Genomic DNA, 17,880 nt, shown 5'->3' with positions numbered 1-17,880 from the left:
GGGGGGGGAGGGAAGTTGGAAGCACACACTTTTGAAAAGGGATGGGTTCAAAGTAGAGAATAGAACAAGTGGAAGGTGAGATAGGAGGGATGGAAATATAGTCAGTCTTTTACATTATATCTACTATGTTAATGTTTTACATTAGCTACATGTACAACCTATACTAAACTGCTTATCTTTCCAGTAAGGGTGGGTGACAAGGGAGGAAGGGAATGAATCTGGAATTCAAAGTTTTAAAATCAAATGTTTAAAAAAAATATATATATATAATATACTATTATTAATACTATTTTACATGTAACTAGGAAATAAGATATACAGGCACAGGGGCATAGAGATCCACCATGCCCTACTGGAAAATCTGAAGGGGGTATAGGAGAAGATATGGGAGAGAACAGATTGGAGGCGGGGATATCCTGTGAGACTGCAATTTTGGGGCGGTGGGTAGGGGAAAAATGGGGAGAAAATTTGTAACCCAAAATCTGGCAAAAATGATGTAAATAAGAAGTTAATAAAGCATTTGAAAAATGAAAAAAATATATATGCATAAAAGATGGAGGCAGGGCCCATCAAAAGAGACTGCTAAAACTCAAAGCTGAAATTAGAAGGAAGTTAAGGATAACTCAAGATGTGGGTTTTTTTTCTGTTGTTTTTTAGCACTCTGCTGTAAGGGAGAAAAGAGGATGTTCAAAGAAGGGCTATGGCTGCTGTCTAGGATGAATGGGATGGTGATAACTAACAGAGAGAAGGCAGAGATATTTAAGTCTGATTTTCCTTTTTCAGCAGTGCCATGACTAAATTGTTAGATCAGAAGCATGCAGCAATGCAGTTTATAGCCATTTTAGCAAAGCGCTTAAATCTTTTGTGCCATTCTTGTGTAAAAAAATTGAAACATGAACTTGACACTCATACCATTTGGCAGATTTTGGAACTAGCTGAAAAGCAACACTCAGAGAAGCCATCAATGGTGCCATGTTAACTTGGAAAAGGAGTGATGAATGGAAAGTGACTGGGACTTTTATTAGTGACCTGCATAAGGACAGAGAAGAAACACTCATCAAACATGTAGATAACACAAGTTCTAAGGGAGAGCTAACTCACTGGAAGCCAGAGTACAAATCCTGCATGACACACTTACTAGGTATGTGTGAGATATCCTAAACAAGTCACTTAACCTCTCTTAGGCTTAAATTCCTCATTGGTAAAATGGGATTATCCCCCCCCCCCCAAACGGTCACATAACCAGTAGGTTTCAGAAATAAGACTTAAACCCATGAGGAAATTCAATACAGATAAACATAAAATCTAATTCTTCACTCAAAAAGTTCAGTTTCACAAATATAAGATGGGGGAGACATGACTGGATAGCCGTTTATATGAGAAATATTTGGGGATTTTAATGGACAAGTGTGATATGTGTCAACCATAGGCTATGGTCAAAAATATGCTATAGTCAAAAATCTAATGAGCTCTTAGCTCCTCACTAAGAGGTTCAGATTCCAAGAGAAAGAGGTGATAATCCCACTGGACATTTTGTGATGATCACATAAATATCTGTAGTACTACATTCCATTCTCAGTAGCATAGATCAAGGATGGGTACTGATGGCTGGAGAACACCCAGAGTAAGGAAACCATCATGATGAAGGGAACACAATCCATGCCATAAGAGGCTCCAGTTGAAAGAAGGAATGCTATTTATCCTGAGAAGGCTCAGAGTTCATCAAGTATTTGAAATACCTTCAAGGGGAAGAGGGATTAGGCTTGTTCTGGCTGTTCTCCCAAGGGAAAAGGTGCAGAGAAGTAAATCTAGGTCTGCTATTAGGAAAAACTTAACAATGAAGGCTAAGCCAAAGTGGAGCGGACTGCACTGGAGGGGCTTAGGTGTACTGGAATATCAATTGCTTTCCAGGTATGAGTGGACATCGTGGCCTACAATATCCCTTTTAACTCTAAGAATTTGTCTTTATGGTAAAGTTTTGATTGTACGGAAAAAAGCTATGCGAGATGAGAGGCATAACAATGGCTTCTCTGCATTTGAGACTCCCCATTCACATGTGATACCAGCTACAGTTAACAATACTTCTTCTCTCTGGGCAAGTTGCTTGACTGATTTGTTCCCATACAACCTTAAGTGTCTACCACCTACAAGGTACTGCTAGGCAATGGGAAAATAAAGAGAAAAATTCCCCACCTCAAACAGCTGACATTCTCCTGATTACACTGCGCATGTACCCCGAAAAGAAAAAGTTTCCTCTGGACAAGCTTACTGGGCATGTGCCTGTGCAAGACTTGGAGGTGGGGGTGGGGAAGGGCAGTAGCCCTACCCTCAGAAGATACACGGATATGTGTGCTAAGAATATATATCAATATTTGGTTGAACCAACTCATCAGAAGTGGAATTTGTATATGCAAATTGAAAAATGATGAAAAACTACTTAAATAGTTCTTTTCTATGACCCTCTTCTATCAGTACACAGTATATTCTAAGGCAGGTGTAGGGAGGATATAAATATAGTAAGTCTAAACTCCTTCAACTGGCTCCATTAAACACACATAGTTAGCTACAGATCAGATGGTTTTCTATCAGCCATTTGCATTCATTCCTGACAGAAAGTAAAGAAGCTTGTTTACCACGGTCTTCAGGTTAGATATAGTAAAGACAAAGCATAAAATAAGGAGATATCCTTTGCTATATTTTCCAAGTATCATAAAAGAAAATGTGATTAACAGCGGGAGAAAACATATATTGGGAGAGTCTCCAAAAGAGAAGAATTATACTGAGAAGACACGAAAAACAAAACCCATATTATATTTTAATATACCCATTTGTCTGGCCACAGTTTACAAGCTTCTTGGTCTGAGATAACATTACATTGTCTCGGAGGTTGTTCCTGAACCAATAATTTTTGCACTGGCCTTTTTTCATCCACATCTCTTCCCCATCAGTCAATGTTACTATGGAGTAGATAGTATTATCTGGGGCAGGGGGGAGGAAGGAGAGATTGATTAGTTGTGGGTAGAGGAGTCTCTGTTCCCAAAACATAAAGGAAGAAACAGTATCAAACAAACTTCCTGGAAGAGACAAGTCATAGAAAGTATCCAGGATCACTCTAAGAAACAAAGGACTAAATGGCCTCCAAACCACAAATAATTACTGAATGAACAAAAAATGTTGAAGGGGAGAACCCACAACACCCATCCTTACGCACAGGGTTAACTTTAAACAGAGGAAGAATAGGAAATTATTTACATAGTCTTGGTCTCTTCTGAAGGCCAACGAAAAGATCTCTGACCATGGGATTTCCTCTCCTCGTCCTGCCGTTGTGCCCGATACTCACATCACTCAGTCCTTTGGATTAATGCCAATATTATCTTGGGGAAGCACTACACCCAACTGTTATTGGCCATGCAGCTCCAGGGTGTTCAGATAAGCAGCTAGCCACCTTAACAAGTCTTGAAATAGAGTGGATAACTTCTGATAGGAAGGAAGGGGTCAGAAAAAATCCTGAACACAGGAAAACCATCCAAGAGAGATCATAGGAATCAAGATGGCAGAGCCACCAAACTGTCTACAACCTCTCATTTCTGCTGAGGACCAGCATTTGTCATGAATGTGTAGGTAAGCATACCTAGAAGCCATGAGAAAATGCATGTAGGAGAAAGCAGACTGATGATGGGGCAGACGGAAGAAGGAGCGCTATGGGGTTAGAGAAGATGCGTGGGTGGCTAGGTGAGTATGGTCAGCAAATCAATTCCCAGACACCAGCACAGGCCAGACTGGATCAAAAATACCCCTTTCAAACAAGGACCCTTACCTCATCAATGGTCCACTCACAACAAAACCAGACTTTTGAACCTAAAAATTCATTATCTGAGGAGGATCTCCAAGAGATCTTGGAGGGGATTGACAAAGAAGGAGACCAAGGCCTCATGTATTCACAGGGTCTTCACAGGGCCAGAGGTGGGTCCACATCTCCTGCCATTAAGAACAACTGTTCTCTCTACTCCCCTCTGATGGGGGTGGGAGGTGGAGGGTTTTCTTTTACTTTTTAAAGTCTCCAACTCGGGGCAGCTAGGTGGCACAGTGAACAGAGCACCAGCCCTGGAGTCAGGAGAACCTGAGTTCAAATCTGGCCTCAGAGACTTAACACAAAACTAACCATGTGACCTTGGGTAAATCACTTAATCCCAATTGCCCTACCTTCCCCTCTCCAAAAAGCAATAAATAGATAAAGTCTTCAACTCAGTGGCTCTTTCTTAAGCTAAAACTAATCTACTTACTGGGCTGTGGAGTAAATTTCCACTTGCAGGCATCAAAATCATAGGTGACTTTCTTCTCGCCAAGTGTGCCCGAGAAGTCTTCCCGCTCAGTCCCTTCAGATCCAGAGGACTCCTCAGTGCTCTCGTAACTGCTTTCACTACTATAGTTCTTTTGCTTTTTCAATATCTGTGCACTTTCAGGCATGGACTGCAGAGGCTAAAAGAAAAATATTACAACAGTATCAACTCATTAAAAGTTAGAACAAATGCACGACACACAACAAGCTGGTCATCTGAACTCTACCTTTTCTGTGAAAGCGACAGAACTAGTTTAGGATCCCAAGAGCACTCATAGACGTCATAAATCACTTGACAAAAAGTCTAATGACTGTTCTGAGAAAGGTCCAAGGGCCATGGGATTGACTGGGGAGAACCAGAGACGCTACGGATCTCTGACACCATTCTGGTCCAACCCCCTCATCTTATAGATGCATATCCTGAGGGCCAGAAAGGAGAATGATGCCCAGGGCAGCAAAGACAGCAAGTATCAGAGGTAGGCTCTGAACTGCAGTTCAGAGTATATGAAGTCTTCAGTCCTCTGTAATCCTTCCACTGTCCCACATGGCTTCCACGTTCACCCTCTCACCTGATGATCCCAACCCAAAGGGCTATTTTCAATCACTCTGTATTTGAGATTTTAGATGAAGTGTCATTTATGAACAGCAGTCAAAGCCTCAGGATGAAGAGAGTTGAGTGACTAAAATCAAAGGTGAGAAGGACCAAGGCAAAGGAAACAACTTCTGAGACAAAAAGTATAACTCTGGGAGATGGAAATAGTTCTGTTCTGCATGATGCAGGACAGATTCTCAACCATATGCTCAAAGATATGCACCCCTATGACATCATTAATTAGCAATACTTAAGCAATCACACACACATACACACCTAGGTTTCAAAAAGAAGCACCTGAGAAAGCTGCTATAAACACAGTGGGGTGGCACTTAGGGCTTTTGTCTTCAATACAATTTTCTCAGTTTTACTGCTTATAAAACCAAAAACAAGAGATCTGGTCCCTTTAGTGTATGTACATCAAGAAAATAACTCAATACATTTAACTTATTGTTATTTTTTAAAAGCTAAGAAATACAACTACATTTTAAAAATATTACCCAATCTTCAGTTTGGTAACGTTTCATGGGTCTTTTGTCAGACAATGCCTAACTCTAACACAGATGCTCTTACCTAGTGAAGTAATCCCACTTCCCTTTCCCTGTGCTACAGAATAAATGAAGCATATAATGTGGAAATTAACATGTGTGTTTTTTTTGTTTTTGAAAGAAGGAATCATGTTGAAGGATGTATTAGGACGAATTCCAAATGTAATGTTATCACGTTGTAGGCCCTCTGCTGAGGGCCACCTGTTTCTAATCCTCTTGTAGGACTTATTTTCAACAATTCCAGGTGATAGAATAGAGAAGTGGGGATTAGGAAAGGCGTTACTTCAGAAGAACATGCCCAGCCTAGAATAAGATGTATTTGCAACTTAGGTATTTCAAGGATTGTTTACCACACACACCATATGTCTCCAGTTAATAATGGGAATGATTACTACAGCTATGTGCCAACAGTAGCCACTCTATGTTAAGTAAAAAAGGAAGTCATTGTAATGTAAGCATAATCTATGACAAAATTATTGGGTATCTTGAGGGTCCACTGAAATATTGACTGTCCATTCTGGCTGAGCAAGATGAAGAAGCCATCCAAGCAATGTGAAGGCTGATCTTTTTGAAGTTTTACTCCAAAGGCTATAGGAAGGGGAAATTGCCCTAATACTTTGCAGCGCTAGCTTCTTTTTATAAGATATGGTTTAAATGTAGCCAGGCACCAACAATATTGAAGTCGTCTATTAAAAAATCATTCAGCTCAGATGAATTCACTCCTTGAAAATGTTCTCTGCTTTCCTATACTTCTGTGCTCTTTCTGTCCCCTATAACTTTTTTTTAATCACCTCTACCCTCTGGAAATCCAACATCTCTCTATAGTTAACTCAAAGATGGCCCTTCCATGAAACCTTCTCTGATGTCCTCCCAACATGCAGTGGGGTTTCCTTCTGACTCTCATCGTACTTCACTTGTAACACTGATCATATGAGATCATATAATTCTCTAACTTATATTTATCTGTATATGTATCTTATCTTCCTCACTAAACTGTAAACTTCTTAGGGGCAGGAGCCATCTCTTATATGTCCTTGCCATCTTCCTAAGCGTCTAGTATTGTACCTTGTATATAGCAGGTACTCAAGTAGCTTCTGAATGAATATTGACACTGAACACATTTGTCAAACATTTTAGCATTATGAAGAAATCTATGTGCAGGAAATGGATTAGTATGAACAGAATTTAGCTTATGAGACCAAGAAGACATGTTTCAATAGTGTCCCTTAAGAAGAACTAGATGTCCTTGGCAGACTTATTAATGTAATTAAACTTTACCTAATCTTTAAGATATAATACCAATTTCAAAGTTCTTGAATGGCACACATGCTACTCAGACCTTTCATGAATAAAGATAAATGAATGGATAAGCCTTCATCACATTTGTATAATCTGGTCCAACGGACCAACCATAGATTCAAGTGAGACATAAGCCAACACAGTATTGTTGAAACAGTAACAATGGAGTGATAAGTCATAAGGGCACAAACTACATACAGCATATCACCTAAAGACAATAGAAGCTATACATAAATTGTACACTTCGTTTTCCATCTTGCTAGACAATAATTCTCAGTCTAACACATGGAAATTGATCAGATCACCTCTCCTAGTAAAAGCTCCATTCAACCTTGACTTTATAAAAATTGGCTCCAGTAGTTTCAGACATAATTCTCCTTTCCAAACCATCACAGCCATCAGTTCAATAGTTTACAAATGGCAAAGTCACTTTCAGAACAAAAGGATGCTTTAGAACTCTCTTCCTTCCAAGGTCTATGGGTAACAACATAGATTAGAAGCAACAAGCTACTGAAAAAATATACTTCAAATGTAAACTTCTGAAATACCAATCTCAATAACTTGAAATGCTGCTCTTTCCCATTAACAAAAATAATTGTCCTATTCCAGTTGAACAAGTGCATTGAGTTAGTAAGGGGACAATTGGTTAACATTTAGAAAAGGAAATGGTGATCACAAGAGCCAACACGGCTTCATCAAGAACAGTTCATTACAGATGAACCTCATTTTCTTTTTTTGGCAGAGTTCCTAGGCTGGTAGATCAGGGGACTGCTATAGATTTAGTTTACCTAGATTTTAGCAAAGCAGTTAAGTCCCTTATTGGGTTGTGATAGAAAAGGTTGAAAAGAGAGAAGTGAGCAAAATGACACTGTGTTACATATTCAGAACTGGTCAAATGACTGGATCCTAAAAGATGTCACAGACAGACATGTCAGCATGGAAGGAGTCTCTGGTTGATCTCTTCAGGGCTTTGTGTTTGGCCCTGTAACATTCAGCATCCTTATCAAGGGTTCAGATAAAGGTACAGATGGTATCTTTAACAAAGGTGAGGATGCCACAAAGCTGAGAGAGACAGGAAACTGAGTGACAGGTCCAGGTTTCAAAAACACCCCAATCAGTAAGAAAAATAACCCTAATCACTTAGTCATAAATAATATTCACAAATACAAGAAGGGAAAGGGATCAGTTAATACAGAAGTTGGTATCGATGTGCTCTGTGGAGGAAGCTCAATGAGAAAGAGTTTACAAGAAAAATTAATGTGGTGTTACTCTGAATAGTCCAGAAGAAAGAAGGTAACAATCTCACATTTCGCCCTATTCTGGTCATAAAAGTGCTAGAGGGCTGGGGTTAGTTCTGTGTTTTATATTTCATAAAGGACAGTGATCAGCTGGAAAATCTCCAGAGTCAGGTGACCACGATGGTAAGAGAAGTTGAGATCATGACTTGGGAGTTAATGGGAGCTGAGGAACTGGATAAATGTCTTCAAGTTATGTGAAAGGCTGTCATTCAATGGAAGGAGGCTAAAAGGTAGAACCAGGAACCAAGAAGAAATAGCAGAAGTTTCAGAGAGTTCCATTTAGGACGAATGTCAGAAGAAACTTCTCATCAGTTAAAGCTGTACAATAAGATGTTTCATTAAGCATTGGATTTCCTCTCACCAGATATCTTTAGGAGTTAGAAGTATGGATAAGTTGTCCTCCTGGTTCTACTCACTTCACCCTGCATCAGTTCAAAAAGCTTTTCCAGGTTTCTCTGAAAACATCCTTTTCATCATTTCTTCTACACAATAATATTTTGCTTAATTTCTATGCCATAATTTGCTCATCTGTTCCCCAACTGATGCATACCCCCTTAGTTTCCAGTTCTTTGCCACCACAAAGAGCCATTATAAATATGATGATATATATTTTGCATGTTTTTTTTTCCCAATGTATGGGGAAAATAGAAGAGAGGTAATACTTGTTAACTGAAAATAGAAAATAAATTTTAAGAAAGAAAAAAGGGAAGGCTAAATGAACATATTTGGAGTTGCAGAAATTACTCAGAGGTGAGTATGGATTGGATTATATGTCCTTTGAAATCCTTTCAAATTCAGAGGCTTGATGATTTTATGCCCATGACTTGCACAGCACTGTGTTAAGAAATGAGATACATGGCTTTGCATCTTATTTTTTTCCCCAAAGATTTAAGATGAAATAAATACAGAACAGTACACGATACAATGTTAAGGAAGATAAAGTAATATAATTGAGTGTAACCAGAGCTTCAAGTGAAGACTGGAAAATGCTTTGTAGAGTTATCAGTGACAGGATGTCAAACTTGGGGTGGATCTTAAAGTTTCAAAAATTCCCATGGAGTGAATTCTTTTTCACCAGTGTATTGCAGACTCAATTCCATTTCTTCCTGTAGGAATTCATCCACAAAAGTCTTCAATAATGTCAATTCAGGGGAGAGTTTCTTAGGTCAGAAAGCATTAATTTAAAGGTGTCTGTAGCAAGCATGTGGCTTAGAAAAACAGTATGTGATATCAAAAGTCTCTAATCTTTCATGATGTTTCCCCCTCTTTCCCTATAATAATTTCATTCATCAATTTTTCTTTCTACTGCTCACAATCCTAGGTATCTTCTCCCTCTGTCTTCTGTTTGTGTATATATAATATACATATATACACACAGACACACATGTGAGTATATATGTAGTACTGTAATGGAAAATATACTTAGGGACACCTTGTATGTGTGTATGTATATGCATATACATATAAACATATTTATGCATGTATTCATGAATGTGTGTATGTATGTGGGTATAAAATCACCTATGAATCATTTCTACAACTTCCCTCAAAAACTATTATTTAGCCTTCTTTTCTTTTCCTTTTTAAAAAATTTATTAACAAAAAGCACATTTGGGATACCTTCTCTGACTGTGTATTTATGTATGTATGTGTGTATGTAATATATAATACATGATATAATTATATAGTATAACAATATGGTAGATTTATAATTATATTGCTATACACGTTATGTATAATTCTATACTATAATAAATCAAATTACATAAGGATATGCTTTAATAATACACAGTATATTCTATGACTGACGCCTCCTCCTTTCTTCTGACTGAAGGGGTGAAGTACCGAATTCCTCCCAATACCTACCTTTGCAAAGGGCAAAAACAGGACTCTCAGATCATGCCACCCTGCATCTGCTGCTCCACGGAACAAGACGCTCCCTGGTATTCCCTTACCACCTCCGACTTTCCTGCCATCTCCCTCCATTAGATTACAGGCTCCTTGAGGACAAGGACTGCCTTATTTTTACTAGCTGTATCCCCAGCACTTAGCACGATGTCTGGTACATAGTAGGTGCTTAATAAATGGTTTTTATTGGATATAATGTTATATTGCAAATATATACATATATAAGCACATATGTGTATATATATAGTATATGTGTGTATATGTGTATGTAAGTGTATACATATGCACGCACACATACACACACACATAGAATCATGTCCCAAACATGTACATTTGTACTTAAAGCAACTCAGATTTCTGGGACACCATTTGGAACATCATTTCAGTGATTTTATGACCTGAGATGGGAAAGAAAAACAGTAGGGAAAGAAATGTCTATACCAAGATGCCTACTTATATGTTGTTACTGACTGACCTAGTCAGGTCTGACAAGAAGTTAAGGCAAGAAGAGGAACTGAAGGAAAAAGCCTATGCTCCTATGTCATCCCATATGCACGGCCCAAAACAACACTTAGGCAGCTGTCACTGTCTCCTGCACTGGCCATTGACTCAATATTCCTCATCTTACGGCCCAGTCTGATGGTGTCATGCTAACTGTGGCAAACCTGGTAGGGGAAATAACAATTTAGCAGCATCGACTTTTAACCCAAGGCATAAGAGAACGTACCTTAGGTCCTCGTGGTCTGGAAGTTTTTCCCATTAATTTTTCATCATCTATTTCACACTGTTCCAAAAGGTCCAAAATATCTTCCTCCTAAAAATGTGAATTGAATTAATCATTCATTAATTGAGGAATATACCTCAATCATGACACTGGCAAGAATTTATGAAACGATTTACTCAACCTGATGACTTGTGCTATAGAAAAAGGCATAGAAAGACCCTAGAAGCCTACAGGTGAACAACATTTTGCTAAAATTTGGAACCAGAGCCTGCATACATTTGAAATATGTTACACAGTGGATTAAGAGGTTGGGAGAATCATCATCTTCTAAATGGCACTCTATTTAAAACATACGTTTACTTCAATTAATTAAATCAGCCCAATAATTTTATTAAATTTTTTTAGGAAAAAAACCCCATAAAACAAAAACCTGGCCGTCCACCCTCATTTTTCCAGGTGACATTTTTCATAAACTAATTTTTTTTACAATAGAGATCCCATCAGATGGCAGTAAGCCTCAACAGCCTGCAGATTCTTGCTGGTCTAGTGGCTTTTCTTCATGCCAGGCTAACCTCAGGTCCTGGGCTAACTAGCACACCTGAGCTAAACAGTTTTGCTTTTTCAAATTTTCAATAGCATCTTTAGCAACTCCATGAAATGCTTTCATTTTTAGTGATAGTAAGACCAGCCCATAAGTGGATTGAGAGTCTTCTGCACTGTGTTCCAATACTCCAGCTTCTGTAACGTTCTCCAATGTGATATTCTCTGAAGACAGGAGGAAAAATCATCAGAACATACAACCAGGTGCAGGCTGGGCACAGCAGAGCAACAGTAACAGTCTTTGAGTTATCTACACCAAGAGAGGCTGATCGGTTGTTCTGTGAGTTATTTCTTTGACCCACACTAATTACAACAGAACTTCACTATTTTTTTTAAAAAATTGATTTGCTATGGAGAGTACTACTCTGGTGTAGAACAATGGGGTCTTGGTACCCCATTCAGGAAGACTGGATTATCAAAATGCGCAGGGGACTTGTTAGAAAGTTTCATGTGCAGGATGACCCCCATGGCAAAGAATAGAGAAAGGCTCCAGAGTACTTTGGCGGGGGAGGGGGAGACTTTAAAATGAACTTTTCTTTAGTGCAATTTCTAAGCTCCTGCTCTCGCTCATACCCTTTCTTTCTCCTCCAAGGCATGCATCTTTCTCAAAAATAAAATCTATGCCAACTACTCTAGATTTTAAAAATACTTTTTTTGTGGATGATGGATATGAAAACAAAAAGCTCTGATAGCCCTGATGGGGGGTTAAAAATTGAAATAGCCTTTTATTTCTCTCCATCTTCAAGTATGAAGTTCCACATCTCCTCCTCTAACTGTGCCCAAACAGACACTATTATATATATATATTAGTAAAATCACGTGATAACCAGTTTTTAAAAGCACTTTCCAATTTTTAAAAAATAAAATTAATGAGACCATGCCAATCTTCTACAGGACAGGAATTTGACATGGAGGAAAAACTCTGTTCGAGGCATCCTATTTTATCTCAGATATGTACCAGTTGTTTAACAAATGCTGCTCACTGGAGAATGAACCAAGAGAATGGGCAGAAGGCTCATCACTAAACATACGACCACTGTTTTTAAAAAGTTAAAAAAAAGCTAAAATAAAAGCATGTCTCAAAGTGCTCGTGGGGATCAGCAGTGTGACCTCTATGAAGGAAGGTCAGCAAAATGGAAATCATAAGATCACTGACGCACAGATGTCATCTGAAGGCACCCTCATTTTATAGGTAAAGAAACTGAAGTGGGGGGGCGGCGTTAAATGACTTGCCCAGAACTACAGGTAGCATCAGAGAGAAAATGCTCTTTTGTTTTATTAATATTTTTATGTGATACAACCTTATTAAATAATTCAAATTGCTGAAAAAATCCCTGAGGTAAGAAGTGCTTCTGTGAATTTTGTGATGTGGTCTTACTTTTCCTTTAAGACTGAATAAAAATTATCAGAATGTGAACTGGAAACAGGGAATATAACATTCACTGTCATCATTCAAATTCTGAGACCTTCAAGTCTGATTTTTAACGGTTTTATATTCTAGTAAATTTATGCCATGTTTAAGCTAATTTTTTTTAAATCAAAATGTAGGGGGTATGTGTGTGCACACACATTTGTTTATGCTCACTAAAATGCAAATACCGATATTACAGTAATTGTCCAATTCTACAATCTGGTGATTTCACTCATTTTCTATAATCACTTCAACTTAAAGGGAGTTATGGAATAAATCATTCCTCAGCCTGGTTTCAGGAGTACTAAGTGTTAATGTGAGCACAGTTTGAGCAGTAAAGACAAACAATTAGAAACTTCTTAAAACCACGGATGACACATACTCATTTCAGTTTAAAGACCTCTTCTGGGCCTCCAAGAAAGGTGGACTCTGAAGCCAATCAATGAGGTAATTTAGCACAGGTTTCTAAGGCATAAAGGTAATAGTCAAGGAGCTACATCAGGGAAGTCCCAATTAAAGAAAAGGACATGTTCCCTACACTCAGGTGTTCATCCTGACAGATCAAGCACGGATTAACCTTAGGGCAAAAATAACCAGATAATGGCTGATTCCCCAGGTTTCACACAAATGTGGCTTTACCAACAAAATGTACAAGCTTCCCTAAACTATCTGGCTCCTGTGGTCAGGTGAGGGGGTGAAAAAAGAATAAAAAATTCCAAACAAAAACAAGGGTGCTTAAGGACTTCACCAAAAACGTAGAAATTTGTTTTCTATTTTTCTTCATTTAAATAAAGAAAATTAAAGTTGAGATCATAGGAGGGCAGTGAAATGAAGAAAAAAAATATTAAGTTACAAATGACGCTAGTGTCAGGGATATAGAAATTCTCAATGAAGTATCATCAGAGCACATCAAGACTGTCATTTTTGCATGTGAGTGGGTATGTGTTTGAGTCTGAAAAGAAAATGACCAACATCCACTTCTAATAGGCGTATGGTGTTTATTTTGGTGTGCTTAATTACAATGTATGAATTCTCTCCTTTGGCAACAATAAAAATTGTGGCCCCAATCCTTGGTCAATAAAAGTTCTGACACATTTCCTTTTTAAAGTAAAAGAGTTTGAGAGATGTCTTGCTAGATGAGAAATATATGAGAATAACAGTACCTTATAAGGTTTTACTTGGCTTCATTTGTCGGTCGTATTTAAAGAAGACACAGTCTTACCTTCATTCTTTTTAAAGGATTATTCAATTCTCGCTGAAATAAAGATGCTCTTCCCGAAAGAAATGTCTGAAAGGCAGTGGCCAATAAATGCTCATATTTTTCAAGTAATGATTTGTCTTCAGGAGGATAAATTCGCCTGCAACAATAGCAGACAGACATGCTAAAAAGAAGCCTCCTTCTATTATATAGACACTGAAATAGTACCTGGAGAATTACCATCCAACACTGTAATTCAATGAAAAACAATACATTTTTAACTAGCAATCCTTTAATTAAAAACATTCAGGATCTACTAAAATGCCCAACCTGTTTGAAATGTTCATCAACTGCCTCAACTTCTTATGCAAGAGAATCATAAAGGATTTATAAAAGAAGAGAAGGAAAAATAAGACTGTTAGGAGATTTGTTATCAGTTTTGGGAAAAACATGACACCAAAGTAATACCGTTACTTATTTGTTATTCTAAATTTCTGGCTCAGCTGCAAAGAATAGTTTTGAAAAAGATTTGTTCCTCAGTGCTTTCAAAGGCAGTGAATGGTTACCAGTCAACCTGGGGAAATAAGCTATTTTAAACAATTAAGGAACAGAGACCATCTCTTTTGGGTACTTTTGCACTGTTCTCACCATTACTTTCCACAATATTATGATATGAGCTCTTGATAACAATAATAAGCTGAGCCTGGATCTTCTTCACAGACAGGATGACTGGCGATCCAAGATCATAATACAGATAATTTCAGGGAAAAAATTAAAAAACAACCCCCTTTAGGAGGCTTCACTGAGAATGAGTCATAATTCATAGTCTCTATCAGCCCATCCTTTTAAAATAGATGGCAAGCCCCATCTAAGGCTTCTTTATTCTCTTATGATCAAGCTCATAATTCTTGTCAGAGTGGCATGGATTTTCTGGCATACAATACAGACTGGTGCCAACAGGGATGCATTAACTGGGTTAGGTAGCATGAGCATGCAAAAGAATTAACCATACAAAATGAAGATGAGGCAGAAGCTCAGAGGGAGGTAAATAGGACAAAACCACAATTATGCAACGTCTAAAAAGGGTGACGGCAACAGGGATGGCAAGAAAAGGCCTGAATACAGATACATAAAAGAACCAAAGAATAATTTAAAACTAAATAATCAAGCAGTAAATGGTCAAGCCCACAAACATTTATCAAGGCCCTACTATGTGCCGGGCAGATTCGAGGGGATTTAGAGACAAAAGAATTTAATCTAGGCTAATTAATTAGTTAGAGAAACTTTTACATGAAAGTGGAGCTTGAAATTGGCCTCGAAGGAAACATGGGATTTAGAGTCACAGAGGGGAGTCAGAAAGGAAGGAGAATCACATGAGCAAAGACACAGAGGTGAAGAGAAGCACATTTTTAGAGGAAAACAAAAAAGACCTGTTTAGATGAGTCCATTTGTGTAGGAAAACAGAAAACAGACTGGCCAGGCAAACTGGACCCAGACTAGAATGCCTTGAACATGGAGGATGCTTGGAATAATGGACCGAGTACTGGACACAGAGTCCCCAAGAGCCAAGTCCAAAACCAGCCCCAGACCTTTACTAGCTGTGCTATCTCTGGGCAAGACACCAAACCTCTCGGTGCCCTGATTTCTCATTCATAAAATAAATGTGGCTGAACCAGACGACCTGTAAGGTCCACTCCAGATCTCAATCTCGAGCCTATGACCTCACCAAAGAGGTAATGCTGAACTACTTTCAGCTCTAGAAAAGAAGTGTGAGAGATGCTGAGGAGATGAACAGCACCAAAATGTGCTAAGTGGACTGAAGGTGAGAGACAGCAATCAGAATGAATTGATTAGGTCCTATACTAATACTGCAGGATGATGGAGAGAAGATCTCATGAAAAAAGAGTCCAGATCTGGCCAGTGACCAAATTACTGGTGATGGTGGTCAGGGAGGAGTTACATATGACTGCTATGTTATTGAGACCAAAATAATGAAACCATCAATTCAATCACAGGCAGCTAAGTGCCACCATGGGCAAGAATACTGGACTTGGAGTCAGGAAGACCTGAGTTCAAATTCTCCCTCAGACACGTACTAGCTGTGTGAACCTGTGTGTACAAGCTGCACAGGTCTGCCCATGTCACCTCCCCATCCTCCAGTCAATAAACTACTCCAGTGGCTTCCTCTTGCCTCCAGGAACACATGCAAAATGATATCTTTGTCATTTAAAATATTTCATAACCTAGTCTTAGCCCCTTCTTACCTTCCCAGTACCCTCACACTTTATTCCTCATCATGTACTCTTTGATTCTGTGACAATGGTATCCTCACAGTTTCATAATCAACACACTTCATCTCTTGGCTCCAGGCATCTTCTCTGACTGTCCCTTCTGCCTGGCATCCTGTTCCTCCTCCATTGTGACTACTGACCTCCGAGGCTTCTTTTAAGTCTCAGCTAATAACCCATCTTTTACAAGAAGCCTTTCCCAACCTCTCTTAATTCCACTGCCTTCCCTCTCTTAATTATTTTCTATTTATTCTGTATACAGCTTGTTTGCACGTTTTCTCACCCGTTAGAATGCAAGCTTCTTGAGGGCAGGGGCTTTCTTCTGATTCATTGTATATCCCTAGCACTTGGCAGAGTGCCTGGTAAACAGCAGGCACTTAATATTTACTGATTGACTGAACCTGGCCACGTAACTTTACCTCTGGCTGCCTCCGTTTCCTCATCTATAAAATGAGCATCATCATAATCTCTACCTGAGAATAACATGATGTTTCCAAAGCACTTTGCAATCCCTCAAGTTCTCTATAAATGGCACTTATTATAATCAATAGAAGAAAAGAAATTGGAGGAGAGCTTAACATGATAACTGGCAATCAGGTACTTAAGAGATGCTGTGTAAATGGTTGTGAATATGGAATCTGAGATCAAGTATGAGGTCAGAATTGGTGAAAATGATAGCATTTTCTGAGCACAGAAACATCAGATGGAACCCCAAGAGCAGATAAGCTCTCTAAGAGAAGCCTGTGGAGCCATGGAAATAACCAGGAAACTGGACCAGAAATTTGTAAAGCAAGGCAAGGTTTACTGTGTCCCAAAATATGAATTTTAGTAAGAACAGTTAAAGAGGTGGGGAGCAGGGGAAGAACTTCAAAAAAGAAGAGGTAGGTGGTCATCATATTAACTGTAAAAGAGAAATCAAAGAAAATGAAGGCTGAGGAAAAGGCCATTTAATTTCCAAAATCAGTCTAGTGGAAAAGTAGAGATGGAAACAGAAAACTAGAGTAATAAGAAAGGAGATGAAACTTGTCTCTACATTTCAAAACCCCTGACACAATCACCCATTCTCTCCTCCTTCACTTCAGCCTCTCACAAAGGAGTGACCCTTTTCACCAAGAACCAACCCTGATACACACTGCTTTTATGCCATTCCCTCTCATCTTTTCCATCAAACTGGACCTGTTTCAGTAATCCTTTCTCTCTACTATTCACACACACACACACACACACACACACACACACAATGGGACTCCATCCTCCTAAAAAACACTAGCTCCTGCCATCCCCTCAAGCTACAATCTCTCTATCTCTTCTTTTCACAGCTAGCATCCTAGAAAGAGCTGTCTAAACCCTAAAAGGATTTCCTTGATTTTCTCTCCTCTTGCTCCTTTCATCAACCTTCTGCAATCTGGATTTCAGCCTTACTCAACCAAGACTGCCTTCTCCAAAATTATCAATGATCTTCCTAATCACCGAATCTTATTCCTTTGACTTACTCCTTCCTAACCAGTCTAGCATGTGGCATTCATCACCCTCCTTGCCTCACAGATCCTCTCCTCTCCATCAGTTTTCATGATGCTGCTCTCTCTCAGGTCTCTCCCTCCCCAGACTCTCTTCTGAGCTTCCTTTGGTGGTTCAACATCGAGATAATCCTTCCTAAACACGAGTACACCACGAG

General features: G+C 38.8%; 1 protein-coding gene across 2 annotated transcripts in view; it reads right to left on the bottom strand.

Annotated features, from left to right (window-relative positions):
* TTLL7 (tubulin tyrosine ligase like 7) overlaps positions 1-17,880 on the bottom strand; it is a 189,728-nt gene that overhangs the window by 41,475 nt on the left and 130,373 nt on the right. For both annotated transcript variants that reach the window (XM_069094609.1, XM_069094610.1), the window contains 3 exons: positions 13,942-14,077; positions 10,712-10,798; positions 4,284-4,479 (listed from right to left, as the gene is read on the bottom strand). In XM_069094609.1, coding sequence (XP_068950710.1) covers positions 4,284-4,479; positions 10,712-10,798; positions 13,942-14,077 — 419 coding nt within the window. The remainder of the gene's footprint in view (positions 1-4,283; positions 4,480-10,711; positions 10,799-13,941; positions 14,078-17,880) is intronic.

Source organism: Petaurus breviceps, unplaced genomic scaffold (genome assembly GCF_028583685.1).
Source record: "Petaurus breviceps papuanus isolate PSGF00001 unplaced genomic scaffold, PetGlider_PUasm1.0 220, whole genome shotgun sequence".
Taxonomy (NCBI): Eukaryota; Metazoa; Chordata; class Mammalia; order Diprotodontia; family Petauridae; genus Petaurus; species Petaurus breviceps.
This window is presented reverse-complemented; position numbering and strand designations above follow the sequence as displayed.